At 38.4% G+C, this 17,250-nt stretch overlaps 1 protein-coding gene across 7 annotated transcripts in view; it reads right to left on the bottom strand.

The window, feature by feature from the left end:
* NAV3 (neuron navigator 3) overlaps positions 1-17,250 on the bottom strand; it is a 592,036-nt gene that overhangs the window by 139,969 nt on the left and 434,817 nt on the right. For all 7 annotated transcript variants that reach the window (XM_043561562.1, XM_043561563.1, XM_043561564.1 and 4 more), the window contains one exon: positions 7,283-7,402. In XM_043561562.1, the coding sequence (XP_043417497.1) occupies positions 7,283-7,402 (120 nt within the window). The remainder of the gene's footprint in view (positions 1-7,282; positions 7,403-17,250) is intronic.

Genomic DNA, 17,250 nt, shown 5'->3' with positions numbered 1-17,250 from the left:
CCCATTTGTTCTTCAGCTTTGTGTTGGAGCTATTTTCTCTCTCTCGCCAATGGTTACTTTCCCTTTCTTCACTCTTTAAATGCCAAGGGTTCGTTCTCAGTGCCTGTTTTCCCACTCCACATCACAGATACAAATGTGCTCGTAGCCTGCACAGCGCTCATTCACATAGCGGTTTAAACTAAATTAATTAGTTATCATCATAATAAGCCTCCGGCCAGCTCCATGGAGGGATGCTAAGGCTGGGAAACTGACCTGAGATTGTCCTGTCATGCATTACAAACTTGGGAATGTGCTCAGATAGGTTTGCCTCAATTACTTGCCTCTGGTAGGCTGGCTTCTCATGACTGCTGGCATTTTCTTTCCGTACAGCCAATATCATCAAGAGCGTTATCTCTGTGGGAATCTTTAAGGCACTAGGAGTTTACATGACCATACATGGGAACGTTCACTGTCTCTTGCTTTATATAAGCTTCTCTGTAGTTTCCTACATTATCTGCCATTGAATAAAATGTGTATCTTTATCTATCTTATAGACCTATTAAGGTTCAGTTACAGATATTTAAAAATTGGAAGGTTTCTCACAAAAGTCCAGAGTCTGACTTCACTTGAAAAATCAAATGGCTTGGCAGTCTTTAGCCCCTCCTTTCCACAATTCTGCATTTCCACAGGCAGCAACCTCTAGAGCTAAGGGTGCCTACCTCCTTCAGATTGATCATGTTGAACATAACCCTTCTGCTTTATTCATTTCATGTGATCTTCCTGATCCCTGAGGGATTAGAGATTAATAATAGACATACTATATAGAGTCAGTACTTTAATCCAGCATTTATACAGGGACTAACCTATATCTCCAAGGAGAAAACCACCTCAGAATGATACAGTGTTATGAATTGAATTGTGCCCCATTCCCCCCAGATGTCAATTTTGAAACTCTATTCATCAATGTGACTACATTTGAGGTAGGGTCTTTACAGAGGTAATTAAGGTTAAATGAGGTCAGAATGGTAGGGCCCTACTCCGATAGAACTGGTGTCCTTTTAAGAACAAGAAAAGACATGAGAGATCTTCCTCTTTCTCCCTGAGGGAGCACAGGGGAAAGGCGGTATGAGGACATAGTAAGAAGGTAGCCATCTACAAACCAGGAAGAAAGCTCTCACCAGATAATGACTTTTGCAGCACTGTAACCATGGATGTGTCACCTTCAGAACTGTGTGATATCATATAGCTGTTGTTTAGGCCACCCAGTTGCTATATTTTGTGCATAAGCAGAGTACTGTCCACAGACCAAACCCACGTTCCTTTAGAAATGGTGCCCCTGGGGCACCTGGGTGGCTCAGTCAGTCAAGCGTCCGACTTTGGCTCAGGTCATGATCTCAGGTTCATGAGTTCAAGCCCCACATAGAGCTTTGCACTGACAGTGAGGAGCCTGCTTGGGATTCTGTCTCCCTCTCTTTCTGCCCCTCCTCCACTCATGCTTTCTCTCTCAAAATAAATAAATACAATTAAAAAAATAAAATAAAACAAGAAGAAATGGTGCCCCCATTCCAGGTTCCTAGCTGGGAGCTCATCTTCTTTCACTGGACTCTTGAAGTCACTTCCTGAGCCGTCTGCCTGTCTTTGTGCCATCTCTATTCACTATTTGCTGTGGGGGAGTTCTTTTAAAATACAGCAATTATAACATATGCTCTTGCTTTGAAATTTAAAAATAAAATGAATTAAAATAGTAAAATAGCCCCTTATACTTATAGTTCCTCCAGGTCCTTTGTCTCTTGTTACCCTCGCCCACATTCCCAATGCACCAGCAAAATCACATCATTAACGGGTCTGACAAAGACTCTCTTCTTGACCAAACTTTAGTTAATCTCCTGTGAGGTCTCTTCTTGGACTAGGCCTTGACTTTGATCCATTGCTGGGCCTTCCAAGCCCAGTTTTAGCAAGAATACTGCCTACTAGGGCATTTTCGAGAGAATCCTCTGCCTTTGATATCGGAGCACCTGTGATAATCTGATAGTGGTCCTCATCCCCCAAACTCAGGATCTGATTGCCCTGGGCTGTCTTCAGCACGGATCCTAAGTGGGCTTAACAAGAATTCCCCTTCCCTTGATGTCTGCTCTCAGTAATTTTCCATCCACTGACCCACGCCCCGCCATTCTGCTTGTTGGCTATGAATCCCCACTTGTTCCTGTTGTACTCAGAACTGAGCTCAGTTGTATACTAAGATCTCTTTTCCCCTATTTGTAGATTTCCTTATGAAATCTGTTTTCATTGCTTTAAAAATGGCCCACATCTGGTTTTCTGTAACATGCCCTTAAACTAAACTCTTCTATGCTTCTATGCTCTCCACCCCCACATTTCTTCAGCTATCTCCTAGGCCATATGTCAAAAAGTCTTATGTTTGCCCCATTTAAATCACACTGCTTTCTGAAGTCTTTCCTTATTCTCCCAGGTAGGAATAACTACTTCCCTCTGGAGTGCTTCTAAGGTACTTTGTATATACATCTATTACAACTGACTCGATTTTATTATCACTTTTATTTTTTGCTTATATTGCATTGTCTGACCATTAAACTCAGGGTCTCTCATCTTTATTATTTTGTCCTGTTTTTACCCAAGGTGCTATTATGCTGTCATGCACTTAGGAGGTAATTATACATTTATTAATCAAATATTTGTTAATGCTAGCAGAGGAACTAGTGTCAGGACAGTAAAAGGAGTTAATAAAAACCCAAACAACAGCTATTCCCCAACTTTCCCCTCAAATTACCTTTCAAATATAGTGCAACCCAATTGTATAAGTGTATATGAATTAGGATCGACTTCATTATAACCAGAGTCAAATGGGTAAAGACCACACATTTTGTCTACTATGAGTTTATTTGTGAAGTTCCCAAAGCATCTCCAACATGTCTACAAAGATTAGTCCCATTCTGTAATCTTTTTTTTAGTCATTGTAGTGAAGAAATGGGGTTAGTATTGGATTGATATGGAAAATGAGCAAACTGCAGTATCTTTGAGTACTAAAATACTTAAAATATACCATAGTTATCTGTTCAAAGCCCTCCTCTTTACTTTGGGGCCATTTCAATTGTTGGGAAGAAGATTTCAGCTGTTGTCTATGGCCCATCAGATTTTAACCAGACGTTGATCAAAGGGGAGCCTTATAACCTTGACTAAAAAAACACAAGCAATTCAAATCCATTGCTATCCTAGCCAGCTGGCTACTTTGCTCTTATGTAAGTGCTTTTTCATTGATATAGCTTATAGAAAAAATACCTAAGAAATCTGAAAACTTAACTGCTGGGTTTAGTTTTGCTCTTCAGCTTTCTTACCAGTGAATTATTGCAAGCCTTACATTTGCCAATTTGCTAAAATGAACCAAGCATTAATACTTTTCATATTATTTAAAAGAACCTTGACTAAGATAGCTGGGACACCATAAATACAGGAGGTAAAAGATCTAAGTCCTTGTACAATTAGATCCACTAAACGAAGGCATTAAGCAAAATATTATTTCTCAAAATATCACAAAAATAAATTGTTATAGAGAAAAAAGCAGGGGAATCAGTGAGTGATAAAAAAAAGCTTTTGGGAAGCAATGAGTTAAAAAAAAGTTAAGCAGTTTTTAAGTACAGAACTTCTCAGTATTTTTTTTTAAGTAAAACTGAGCAAAGAGGTATCACCTTATAGCTATTCTTGCCTATCTTATTTGGAATGGATATCAGAATTAAGAAAGCTTTATGAAACAACATCCTGTACAAGGAGATTTTTAAATTAACAGGAAGACTTACACAACTATAATATTTAATAATTTATTTATTTATTTAGTGCAACAGAAGGACTTACACAACTCTTTTATTTATTTATGTATTTATTTATTTACTTACTTACTTATTTATTTTTAGTGTGAACAGGGAAGAGGGTCAGAAGGAGAGAGAGAGAGAATCCCAAGCAGGTTCCACACTGACCATGGAGCCCAACATGGGCTCCATCCCACAACCCTGCGATCATGACCTGAGCCGAAATCAAGAGCAGGACACTCATATGATATTTGTCATAGGAGAAATTTAAGATACAAAACAGGTGAACATAAGGGAAGGCAAGCAAAAATAATATAAAAACAGGGAGGAGGACAAAACATCAGAGACTCTTAGATATGGACAACAAACAGAGGGTTACTGGAGGGGTTGTGGGAGGGGGGAGAGTCTAAATGCATAAGGGGCATTAAGGAATCTACTCCTGAAATCATTGTTGCATCATATGCTAACTTGGAGGGAAATTAAACAATAAATAAATTAAAGGAAATGTCAAACAAAAAAAAAGAGTTTGGACACTCAACCTATTAAGTCACCCAGGTGCACTTGCATTTTTAAAGTTATATACATCCTGATTCACTTCCTGAACACAGAATTTTAAAAGAGCTTCGGACTTATCTATAATAAAAGACAAATTCCTATCTCTATTGACAGCAGGATTTTCCCTGGGACTTTATTGGTATTTAATATATACAAGTGACCAAAGTGGTTTTTGTATTCCTTAAATTCTATAATTCTTTCACAAACCTCTTAGGCAATTCTCAGAAGCTGAATCTAATGAATGGAGACAATTTATTTCTGGTGCAACATGTCATTATTTGATCTAATTTAAAGATTAGTGCCATTGTTGTTTTTATGTTGTCTTTCCCTTGACACAGCACAGCTAATGAAGTGAATAAAAACTTCAATATGTCATTTTTTAATGTTTAAATGTTTATGTTAAGTGTTCGTGTTTTCATACACCTGACATCTGTTTGTTAATTTTAGGATAGTGATTCACTAACTTGAGCACACACAAGAATCTCCTGGAGGGCCTGCTGGAGCTCAGATTGCTGGGCCCACCCCAGCGCTTCCTACTCAGTAAGTCTTGGATAGAGCTGATCTGCATTTCTATCAAGTTCCAAGTGCTGCTGATGCTGCTGACGCAGTTACCACACGTTAAGACCTGCTGCTTTCACAGGCCTCAATTTATTAGACACACATCTGGGTTTTTCTGTTGCTCTGAGGCTCCTCAGCCAGGCCCCAATCTGGAGTCTTAAAGGAGTAGGAGAGTTATCCCAACTGTCTCCAAAATAAGGCACCTTTGTATTGATCCCACAATCTCATTTCCTAAAGACCAATAGACTCTCCCCTTCCTTTAATATTCTCCACTGTCTGCTAAGAATGTGCCGGTCATTAGTCTCAAAATGTAGTCCACACTGTAGATTTTTCCACCTCAAATCACTGCTTCCTGTATTTCTACATAACCCATTCCCTCTCTTATATGATATCCTTGCGGTATGTTGGGTCTTTCCTGGCCTCATTTGCCTGTGTACCTAGTTGGACTCTATTGCTAGTCTATATGAATGTAGAGCTTATATTCATTCCTTGGTTCATTCACTCCATAGCATTTGTTAAAGGCTCAAAGTGTAATGATGACACAATTCTGCATTCATGCACTTACACTGAAATGGGGAATATATAAGACAAACGCGTATACAACTAAGTATGATATAAAGAAGGGATGTGTACAATGAAGAAAATAATATAAGGTCACAGGTAAGAAAGTGACTGGAAATCAAATGCATTCTAGCCTCTGCGGAATCATTTTTCTGAGAAGGAAACATAAAGCTGAACTGAAATGTCGTGATGGAGAAAACAATGTAGAGAATGTAGAAAAGGGCATTTCAGGCGGAGGAAGCATCAATTCAAGGGCAGAAAGAAGTCCAGGGTTGTTGAAGGAGTCAGCAAGGGAAAATGGTTGAGGAGTTCAGGTTAGGGGTAGGGAAACAAAAATTGTTCATACTCCTTTTGTAACCACATGATTCTCTCACACACAGCTGGTATGCAGACTAGGAGACTAGGATATATATATCCTGGGGGAAACTGCCCTCTGGCCAACAGGAGTTAAAATATCAACAGCATCATTTAAAGAGTATTCAGAACCCCAAATCCCCTCCTTGCCTCAGCTCCGTAAATGGCTGCCATGTCGATTCTCACTCCAGCAGATGTCTGAGGTTTTATTCTCTGGAGAGGTCTCTGATCTACGCATGCCAGGCACATGTCCAAACCCCTAACTCATACCCCCCAGCCTAACCCTAGCTGTAACCCCCTGGACAAGTCTCTGAACTGCAGGATACCAGGCACATACCCTCAACCTCACCCTCACGCAGATCTGAGAAAGCAGCTTTCTGAACACATGGTAAGAAAAGCTGAAAAGCAGCCAACTTAACCCAGAGAAGACCCCCAAATATGTAATGAGCGATGGTATTTCTGAAAATGGGTGTGACGGCAGGATTAAAAACAGAAGGACCAACTGAATATCTATTTAAAGCGTATTGAGAGCCCTCAATCCATCCCCCCGCCAATATATCAACACCATTTGAGTGAGGAGAAACTGACGACTAATATCAGAATCTAGCCTCTAGAGTTGGCTATGTTGAAATGCACAATGAATTGTACACAGTTCTTATTTCAGAATGCAGATACATGAAGCCACAACCCTTTGTCTTCATAAATGTTGACTTTAGTAAAGAACCACTCTAGGTATTGATATATCATAGTTTTGGAAACGACAATCCCTTCCTGACGAATGAAGTCAAAATTCTGAATGATGAGAGGGAAAAATCAGGTCAGAAGTACCCCTTACAATAGTATTTTATAAGAACAAGATTCTTTAACAGCAGTGATTGTGATCAAAGTGACAAAACAACTCCTGGCAAAATAATAACTAGCACATGCATCAAACACACACACACACACACACACACACACACACACACACACACACCTTTAAACAATCTGAAACAATTACAACACAGAAATTAGCCTAAAGCAAGAGTTTTATGCTTTCAACAAACTCCTCAAGAAAAGCATCCTGTTTATTGTACCTGATAATTTGAATTATGTTTCAATCTTTGTATCATTAGCCTCCAGGTAAATCTGAGAATATTTGAACTGAAAGGAACTTATTAGCCAGGGTTCTTTTCAAGTAAAGGACATAAGTCTATGTTTACAATTTTGCTTTTACGGATATTAAAATTTGCCACCATGTAAACTGAAATTTGTTTGATATTCTCACCAGTGCAATTTTTTTAAGTATACAGGGCTAAACAAGTCTTGTAAGAAAACCCACCTTAGTTTTTAAAATATTCCAAAACGACTATTACATAAATATTAGAAGTCCTTTCATTTATACTGTAAAACTTCTCAGATCTCACTCAGCAAATTGCTTTATGCACTTCTCACCATCACATTACTGAAAGCATTACCTGTCGGCATCCACTGTCACATCGTGAACCCCTCTTTGGATGACATCCCTGGAAGTCGCTGTGTCAGGTATTCGGTTCAGACTTCTAGTATATAGGTTGAGCCCTCCATCTGTCATGTACCTGAAAACAAATGTGTCATTAATCAACAGAAAATTAAACGATCTCATCTGTATAATTTAGTTTCATAAAAAGTATTCACAATTTTCAATAATTATGTAAATGTGCCCTATCACAGTTTTTTCTATATAAACATTTTACCCACCAGGAAAAGTTAGAGCATCTTTTCAAGTTTATTAGGAAACCTATCTTACTTGCTACACCAAATAACTAGCCTATGTAAAACCTCCATTTATTTCCCTTTGGTTATCAAAATTTTAAACAAGCTTGGAGATAATATAACTCTTAGCAAAGTAACAGTAAGATCATTTCATGTTGTAAATCTCATTTTTGAAGATTGAAGGTCATAGGAGTAATGTAATATTATTAAACTTAAAATTAGATGAATTTTTTTGATAAGTAAAATGTATGCTACCAATTGGCCACTATGATAAAATAATAGCCTAGATGCATTGTTTAAAATGCTTCCATTAACTGTTCTAAATAGTTTACATGTAATAACATTACGACTGTCCCATTAGAGATAAAATGAGTGAACATGAGAAGGTTAAGTCACCCAGTGTTACTCAATCAGTCGTAGCAGAATTAAGAAATAAATCTAGGAATGATCTGAACCATCATGCATTACTGTCTGAACTGAAGGGCCATACTGCCCCACTTCATACCTTTGAGAGATACTTCCCTGTCATCATGGGACCATCACCATTGCCCAGGGATGGTAGACCCAAATCGTCATGTTACTAATGGTCATCTTCCTTCCTTGGCTATGGAGGATTAGAACACATTGTTTATATAGCCTCATGCTGGGCTATCTATCAAATTTTTCTTTCTTGAGAACTAGGATTAAAAGATAGGTCATCAGTCTTTCTATGCGAATAGAGGTGATGATCATGAAAACTAAGGAGATGTATTTATTTCCACAAGATGTAAGGAGTCACAGAGAAAGTTGGTCAGCAAAGTAAAAACAACGGCACAGATGCACAAAAGGAAGCAGACACTTGGCCATGTGGTTTCAACTTGTCCTTGGGTTCTAGGAGATATCCTTCTTTACAATCATGTTCCCAATCTGTTTAAGCAAATTGGAGTCAATTTCACTTTTTGGAATAAAAAAAATATTCAATCACGGCCATATTGAAGACTGACCAAATAGTTAAAGCTAGGATTATCAAACTGGCGAATTGCTTCGATGATTATGAATTCTGCCCTTACTAGTTGAAGGACCTTGAACAAGTTTCTTAACCTGTGCCTCAATTTCTTCCACTGAATTTGGGAAGAATAAAATCTGCAGATAGATTTTTAAGAAAATTAAAGGAAGAATACCCAAAGCTCTTAATATGAGAGCCCTATAACTAGTAGCTACTTGTGATTCACAAAGTCTCTCCCACATATTTTGAAAAGGAAATATATGCATTTTATTTACAAAACAACACTAAGTCATTCTGAATTATCCTTATAAGGTAATATAGGTAATAAGGTAAAAGTGTTTAGTTAGTGGCAAATATTTTTCTCACTCTTTCAAAATTGTGTTGTAAAAGTTTGAGGGAAGGGGCACCTGGGTCGCTCAGTGGTTAAACAGCCAACTCTTAATTTTGGCTCAGGTCATGATCTCACCATCCTGAAATTGAGCCCTGCATCAAGCCTCACATCAGGCTCCTCATGAGGCTCTGCACTGGGTGTGGAGCCTGTTTAAGATGCTCTCTGTCTCTCTCTGTCTCTGTCTCTGTCTCTGCCCCATCCCTGCTCTTGGGTGTGTGAATGCATGCACACTCTCTCCCTCTTTCTGAAAAATAAAAAATAAATAAAAGGTTGAGGGTAGTAGAAATCTTCTCTCCAGACAAGTGAGACACTCTTTTTCTTCTTCTTCACTTTCTTTTTTACCAACATGCTTAATCCTAAACTTAGTTTCTGGAGGAAGTTATAACAATGTACACAAGTTATGTTTCATGTATGTCTCACTGATCTGCTTATTCATCTGTGTATCTCCAACAGTGTTTAGCACAATGTTTTATATATCATTTGGGATCAACAAATATATTGAACATTTGTTCAGCTGAACTTAAAAGGCTTCCATATTGTAAAAAGAAAGAATCATAGCAGATCTTGGGGCAACTTTACCCATGATGGTGATGCATGGAAATAAGAAATAAGATGACAGATCACTTCTATTAGAAACATAACCTTTCAGTTATTTAATACTTACAGAAAAGTAAGTTCTATAGACAAAGGTCAACTGCTTTGAAAACTAATTTGCAAAAGGAAAAAAATGTTTAAAACTTCAATAAATTTAGTAAAATCTTTTTTCAAAAAGTATTTTAAAGGATATTCCTTTTTCTTAGGCTCCTCGATTTTCCAAGTAATAATAAATAGGTTTCCAACAGGTATCAATTAAAACAAAAAAATGAGTCAGTTCTAATTCCTCTGTCTACAGATACTCTCATTTGAATGTTGATAGGGCATCTTCATAATAGAACCATGAGTTTGTTATTTATTTTTTTAATGTTTATTTTTGAGAGAGAGAGAGAGAGAGAGAGAAAGAGAGAGAGAGAGAGAGAGAGAGAGAGAGAGAGAGAGAGAGAGAGAAGGGGCAGACAGAGGGAGACAGAATCCAAAGAAGACTCCAGGCTCTGAGATGTCAGCACAGACCCTGATGCAGGGCTCGAGCCCACGAACTGTGAGATCATGACTTGAGCCGAAGTCGGACACTCAATTGGCTGAGCCACCCAGGCATCCCACCATGAGTTTGTTATTTAAAAAACAACATACAGGACTAGTATTCACACAAGACAGATTTCTGATTTAAATTATCTTGGTAATTCTTCCTTCTTTTCATTCTTTCTGGAGGATTTAAAAATCTAAAAGAACATGAATTTTATAGTTCCTCTACAAGAATTATGCTATAGTCTTGGGAGCTATAAATGTTAGGGAATCATTTGGAAAGAATAATGTAAAATTTGAAAAATGATTTCCTAAGAACATTATATCTAAACTGCAAAACTGACAGCCAAGATGAGTTTAAGAAGAGATAACAATCACAGGGAAGATCGTTAGCACAAAAAAACTGCAAAAGAATCGTGAAGGTTACTGACAAAAAAAAATAAATTATCTCAAAATGTGAAAGTATTAGAATAATTTTAGTCACATTCAAATTCTATAAGCTATGAGGGGTGTGTGGGTGGCTCAGTCGGTTAAGCGTCAGATTTCAGCTCAGGTCATGATCTCATGACTCATGAGTTCGAGCCCCGTGTCAGACCCTATGCCAACAGCTCAGGGCCTGGAGCCTGAGCTTTGGATTCTGTGTCTCCCTCTCTTCTCTCTCTGCCCCTCCCCTGCTCACACTCATCTCTCTCTTTCTCTCCCCCTCACAAATAAATGAACATTAATTTTTTTTAAATAAAAAAATATTCACATGAAAAAATAGTCTCACAAAGCATTTCCTAGTTCTTCCTCACTTACACTGCTACTCTGTTTCTTTATGTACAGGCAAATTTGCATACTTATGGCATATTTGCCTTAGGTGTCTATTACCTAAATTAGTATTTCTAGCCCATATCGTTTCACCTTGTTGTAAAATAAGGTATTAAATTGCTTTCAAGGCATGGATAGGTGGATGTCTCATAAGCATCTCAAATCTAGGATAAACTGACCATATGTTATCTTCATCACTAAGGCTCGTGTTCCTTGTGTGTGTGTTAGTATAGTTAAAGGCAAAGACACTGTCTACCCAATCAACAATATAGATACATGCCGCTCGTCACTCACCACACTCAGCTATTACAAGATGGAGTCTGTTCAAATCTGTGAATCGGTATCATTATGCTCTAATTATGTCTGGAATTCACTGCAATAGAGAAACTTGGAAAAATCTTATTTTTCCAAATTTGTTTATTTTGAGAAAGAGAGACAGAACAGGGAAAGGGCAGAGAGAGAGAGGGAAAGAGAGAGAATTCCAAGTGGGCTCTGCACGGATATCACAAAGCATGAGATCATGACCTGAGCCGAAACTGACTCAGACACTTGACTGACTGAGCCACCCAGGCTCCCCTAAAAATCTTATTTTTTATATTGTTTAATCCTACTTTCATTTCTCAATGAACAGAAAGATATACAATTGTACCATCATAGCAATTTCATGCTTTTTGAAAAAAAAATTTAGAGGGAGATATATATTTTTTCAGATATATAAGGTATAAAAATACATATCAAATAATAATAAAAATAATATCAACTTTCATGTACTTACTACCTGGCTTCAGAAATAGGACATTTACAGTTTTTGCAATGGCCATATAGCCTCCCACCCCTCATATCCGCAAACTTCCCCTTCAGAGATAACTAATGTCCTGGATTTTGTAAGCATTCCTTTACTTATATCTTTGCCACATAGGCATGTATCCTTAAAACTAAATTGCTTAGCATCTCCTGGATTTGAACTTCCTATATATTGAGTCACACTACATGTTTTCTTGTGACTTCTTTCCTTCACTCAAAATTACATTTTTATAACCAGCTATTCTCATGTGTATCATTGTCTTACCCATTTTATTTTTAATTTTTTAATGGTTTTTATTTATTTTTGAGAGGGGGAGAGAGAGAGAGAGAGAGAGACAGAGTATGAGTGGGGAGGGGCAGAGAGAGAGGGAGACACAGAATCAGAAGCAGGCTCCAGGCTCTGAGCTGTCAGCACAGAGCCTGATATGGGGCTCGAACTCCCACACCATGAGATTATGACCTGAACCGAAACTGAGAGTCAACGCTTAACCGACTGAGCCACCCAGACGCCCCTGTCATCATCTTTTATGTATAAACAACAATTATGATTTTGCTTTGCGGTTTAGTTGCTTTTTCTGTTTTTGTGGGGATTTGGCAAAATTCAAAACCGATAATGCACCACAACTTACTAGAATTCTGTGTTTTTACATTCGAATTTCTTATCAGCGACTGCTACAATGAACTACTTTTTAATGACATGAACATGCGAGGCATCTAAAGTTTTTGGATTTGTTTTTCAACCTCAAAGGCACTCTAGTTCAGCATCTTCCTTTAGCTGAACACAGATAATTATTAAGTATTGTCCCCTAGATCAAATATGCTAGCTTAAAAAAAAAAACTATACCAATAATGAATGCTTGCTGTGAAGCTCTGTTATATTATAAAAAATCAACTCCTAGGAGCGAAATGTGTACATGCAGACACGGAGACAATCTCACAAGGTCAGTATGTCATGATGGCTGAGAACAGACTGGAGCCAAACTGCTTAGGTTCAAGTCCAGCATTGCATGCTTTAAGGAATTTTGAATTCCCAGAAGCCAGTTAACAAATTTTCTGAGTTCTAGCTAAAGTCACTTAAACTATCCAGGCCTCAGTTGTTTCATCTATAAAATGGAGATAGTAATGATAGGCTTCCCTGTTAGAGCTATGCTGAATCATATGTGAGTTAACACATGTAAAATGCATAGAACATTGTCCAGCACTTAGTACGTGCTATGTAAGTGTTGGCTATTATTACCAGCTATTTTTCCATTAGGATCTCTACATTCACTAAACATAACTCTCATATCTTGAATATGCAATTAATTGAAGCAGTAGGATTAGGAATCTGTGGTTTGCCATATAAACCCTTTCAACTCACTGCTTTAACCCTGCCCTTTCCAATGTTACTCATACTTCCTATCACCAAGTTTACTAAGTGTGAATTGAGGGAGGATCCAGAGAGAAGGATCAAAGCATTCACCTCCCTTTCCAAAAAGTTAATTGCCCAGAATTAAATTACTTTGTGGTTGAGCCATGTGACTTTAAGTAGAATTTCAGGTTATATTCTGGCCCAGCTATTTACACTGTGACATCTGCAGATAACTTCAATTTCCACCCAGTTAAAATATGTAACTTTCTCCCCAATTTTCCAGCATGTTCTTTCTTTGCTTCATAAATGGAGACTTTTTCATGGCCTCATTATAAGCAAGAGGCTTTCTCTGACTAATTCCTAATTACTGGCAGATTCACATTCCCCAAGTGTTTAAAGTAATTTTAAAAAGAGAAGAAAGAGATAAGTCTTTACATGCTTCAGGAAATTCTAAATTCTCAGAATGCCGATTAACTAGTTTTCAGAGTTCTACTTAAGGTACATGAGAAAATGAAACTCCATTCCCATTCACTTCATGACATTCCTTGTGATTACAGGAGAAAAAAAAATCCTAAATTAAACAACTTCATTCTTTACTATGTCTTTTGAGCTCTTTGTCCCTTTAATCAGTGAAACGTACTTTTTAAAAATTGGAAACAGAAAATTAACCTTGTGACTCAATTTCTTCATGAATCATAGCGCAATTTCTATGCCCCTTTTTCTTGCTTAAAACATCATCAAATTAAAATTCTCCTGGGATGTCTCTAGTCTTCTCGTCTTCCCACCTTTTAATTCTAGGCTGAGGCATCAGGCTACATCCTAGAGATGCCAAAATTTTTTGTGTGTAGACTGGTGGGCAATTAAGTGCAGCACACCATGGGATGTCCTCCACACAAGACCCCTCAATCCCACTTGAGCTGAAACCAGCCATACCACCTGCTGATCACGGCTAGTCACCTTCTGCCCAGGGGACAGCATTCTGAGTCATTCCTTACATGTCCATGTTCTGTACTCTGCCATGGCAAAGAGAAAATGTATAATGCCAAACAGGTCAACCACACCAGGGGAAGTTTTCATACAGGATTTGTGTTATTTTTAGCCTTTTTTAAATATACTGAATACTGATGACAAAAATAAAACATGTGAACCAGTGATGATACTTAAATGGGCCCATTTGTAAAACACTCCAAGACTTCATTTGAAACACGGACAGGAACAAAAATGAACAGAAGCCTGAAATGGGTTCCACTGAGGTATGAAACAAGTAGGAAGGACAATGGATATGACTTATTTTGTGTTTCTCAGGAGTGAATTCAGCAGAACCTAGCTGGCCCTCCTCAACCAACTTCCTCTTCCTCCTGGGCACACAGCTAACCCAGATTTCCTGGCCTCCCTCACAGTTAGATGTGGCAACAGAGCCATTTTGGATAAGGAAGTGTGGGTAGAAATCATACGCGCAACCTCCAGATCGCGTACGTAGGGAATATTCTCACACCGCAGTTCTTCCTCTCTTTTTCCATCTGCCTGTTGAATATCAATGCTCAGGGTGACACTGGAAACCTGGTGGGCCAGAAGCAGAGTAACTTCCATCCATCTTATTCTCTGAGAGACTATATGGTATACACTCCCAACTGAAGTATGCCTGTAATATGTATTATTACATACAGAACTCAGCTGTTTCAAAAAATTACCTTAAGGAAAAACTCCTGATCCAAGAATCTATACACACACACTCACACACATGTGTGTATATAGGACACGTTCGTTCACTGAATAAACGAGCATCTACAAAAATATTTTAAAAACGAAGATGTGGTTTATACATACCACGGAATACTACTTGGCAATGAGAAAGAATGAAATCCTGCCGTTTGCAACAACAGGGATGGAACTGGAGGGTATCGTGCTAAGTGAAATAAGTCAGTTAGAGAAGACAAGTATCATATGTTTTCACTCATATACGGAACTTGAGAAACTTAACAGAAGACCATGGGGGAGGGGAAGGGGAAAAACAGTTTCAAACAGAGAGGGAGGCAATTCCATAAGAGACTCTTAAATGCAGAGAACAAACTGAGGGTTGATGGGTGGGGGGCAGGGAAAATGGGTGATGGGCATTGAGGAGGGCACTTGTTGGGAGGAGCACTGGTTGTTATACGTAAGCGATGAATCACAGGAATCTACCCCCGAAACCAAGAGCACACTGTATACACTGTATGTTAGCTAACTTGACAATAATTAAAAAACAAACAAACAAACAAACAAAAAAGGCCGCACGTAAGTCACATGGCGCTGTGTCTCTATTGCTCACCACTGCACACACGGTCCCAAAATGCTGCTTGGCACATAGGATGAACTTAGAGATATTTTTTGGATACATACACCCGTATTTACTTCAGCTGAAGATCCTTCTTCTGTCTCTCCATTCTTTCCCCAGGAGTCCTCATGCCCACAAGTTCTACTGTCTTCTCTGAGACCACACTCTCCATCGTAGCTCTACCCCGAAAACTACTTCTGCATTTTCAATAACAAACTTTTATACCACACTGTCTCCAACTCTACATTGGAAACTCTACACTCAGCATCTCTTCTCTGCTTTCTCAAAAATAAAAATCATTTCTCTCTGTCTGCCTATTTTCTCTAAAGGTATAATTCCCTACCTCCTGTGCTTACAAAATGGGCATCGTATCTGAATTCTCTGCCTCTCTGAAGCCCTCATGAGTAGCCTATCATTAATTCTGTACATTTCTCCTCTCTGGTACCTCCCATTCAAATTCTTTCCTTCTTTCACCCCTGTCAAGGTCACTGTCATGTTTCTGGACTACAAAACTTGGACGTGGACTTTTGCAGTAATGTCTGAAACCTGCTGTCAGAGCTGCTCCCCTCAATCCATTTTGCGGATTTAGCCTAAAGGGGGTTTTCAAAAATCATCATCATATCTTATTCTGTGACTATTCGATAATCTGCTTTCAATTGTTTAGAGTACACTGTGTAAACTTTTTAGCATAATGTTATTGAGGTCCGGTCACAATAGTCCCCATCTCTCAAAATTAAGTACTCAGATTCCATGAATCTCAGTTGGGGAAAAGGTCAGTGAATATCATCCAATCCAAGTGTCCCTGTGACTTTGAAAATTATTTTTTTAGTGAAGCGTATCAAATGACATTCTTTCTACAATATTTATACTTTTCTTACAAACATGCTCTTATTACATTTCCCTCCTCTTTAGATATTTATTTATTTATTTTTATTTTTTAGAAAGAGAGACAGAGTACACAAGAGAGAGTGGGGAGGGACCCCTTGATTCTGGGATCATAACCTGAGCCCAAATCAAGAGTTGGGTGCTCAACCAACGGAACCAGGCAGCCCCATAGCTATTTCAGTGAGAGAATGTAGGGGCACTTGCATGGCTCAGTGGTTTAAGCATCAGAGTCTTGGTTTTGGCTTGGGTCATTATCCCAGGATCATGGGATAGAGTCCTGCCTTGGGCTCCAGCTGAACTTAGAGCCTGCTTGGGATTCTCTCTCTCTTTCTCTCTCTCTCTCTCTCTCTCTCTCTGAGCCTCCTTTGCTCTGTCTTTTTTCTAAAATAAAAAATAAAAAAAAATAAATCAGAGACTATAACTAAACTATTTCCTTTTCTTATTCCCTCCTTTCTATTTCATGCCCGTATTTAGCACTTTCTCCCTACTCTGAACTCTTACCTCAGTTTTTTTTATTTCTGTACGAGACCTTTGAAATGACTCACACGTTACACTGTCAATGTCCATTGATTTCTGGTTTAAACTGCTCCCAAGATATGCTTTCCCTCTCCAGATAAACATTTTACTTGTTTGTAAGTAAATATAGCCAATCCTCATTATTCATAAATACCACATTTGCAAATTTGCTTACTGGTTAAAATTTGAAGCCCCAAATCAATAATTGCAACATATTCATGGCCACTCACGGACAGGCACAGAACAGAGAGAAATTTAAGTTGCTCATGAGGACATTCCAGGCTGAGGTCAAATAAGGTGATATTCTGCCTTCTTGATTCAGCTCTCCTACTGTCAATGTGTCCTCTTTAGTCTATTTAGAGCCACATTTTTCACATTTTTGTGCTTCCTGTTTGAGATTCTGGTGTTAAGATGGCCCCCAAGTGTAGTGCTGAAGTGCCCTTGCGTTCCCAAGTGTAGGAAGGCTGCAATGTGCCTTATGGAAAAATATGTGTTAGATGAGCTTCATGCAGGCAT

Source organism: Prionailurus bengalensis, chromosome B4, assembly GCF_016509475.1.
Source record: "Prionailurus bengalensis isolate Pbe53 chromosome B4, Fcat_Pben_1.1_paternal_pri, whole genome shotgun sequence".
NCBI lineage: Eukaryota > Metazoa > Chordata > Mammalia > Carnivora > Felidae > Prionailurus > Prionailurus bengalensis.
The sequence above is the reverse complement of the archived record's forward strand: the minus strand, read 5'-3'. Positions and strand labels throughout refer to the sequence as shown.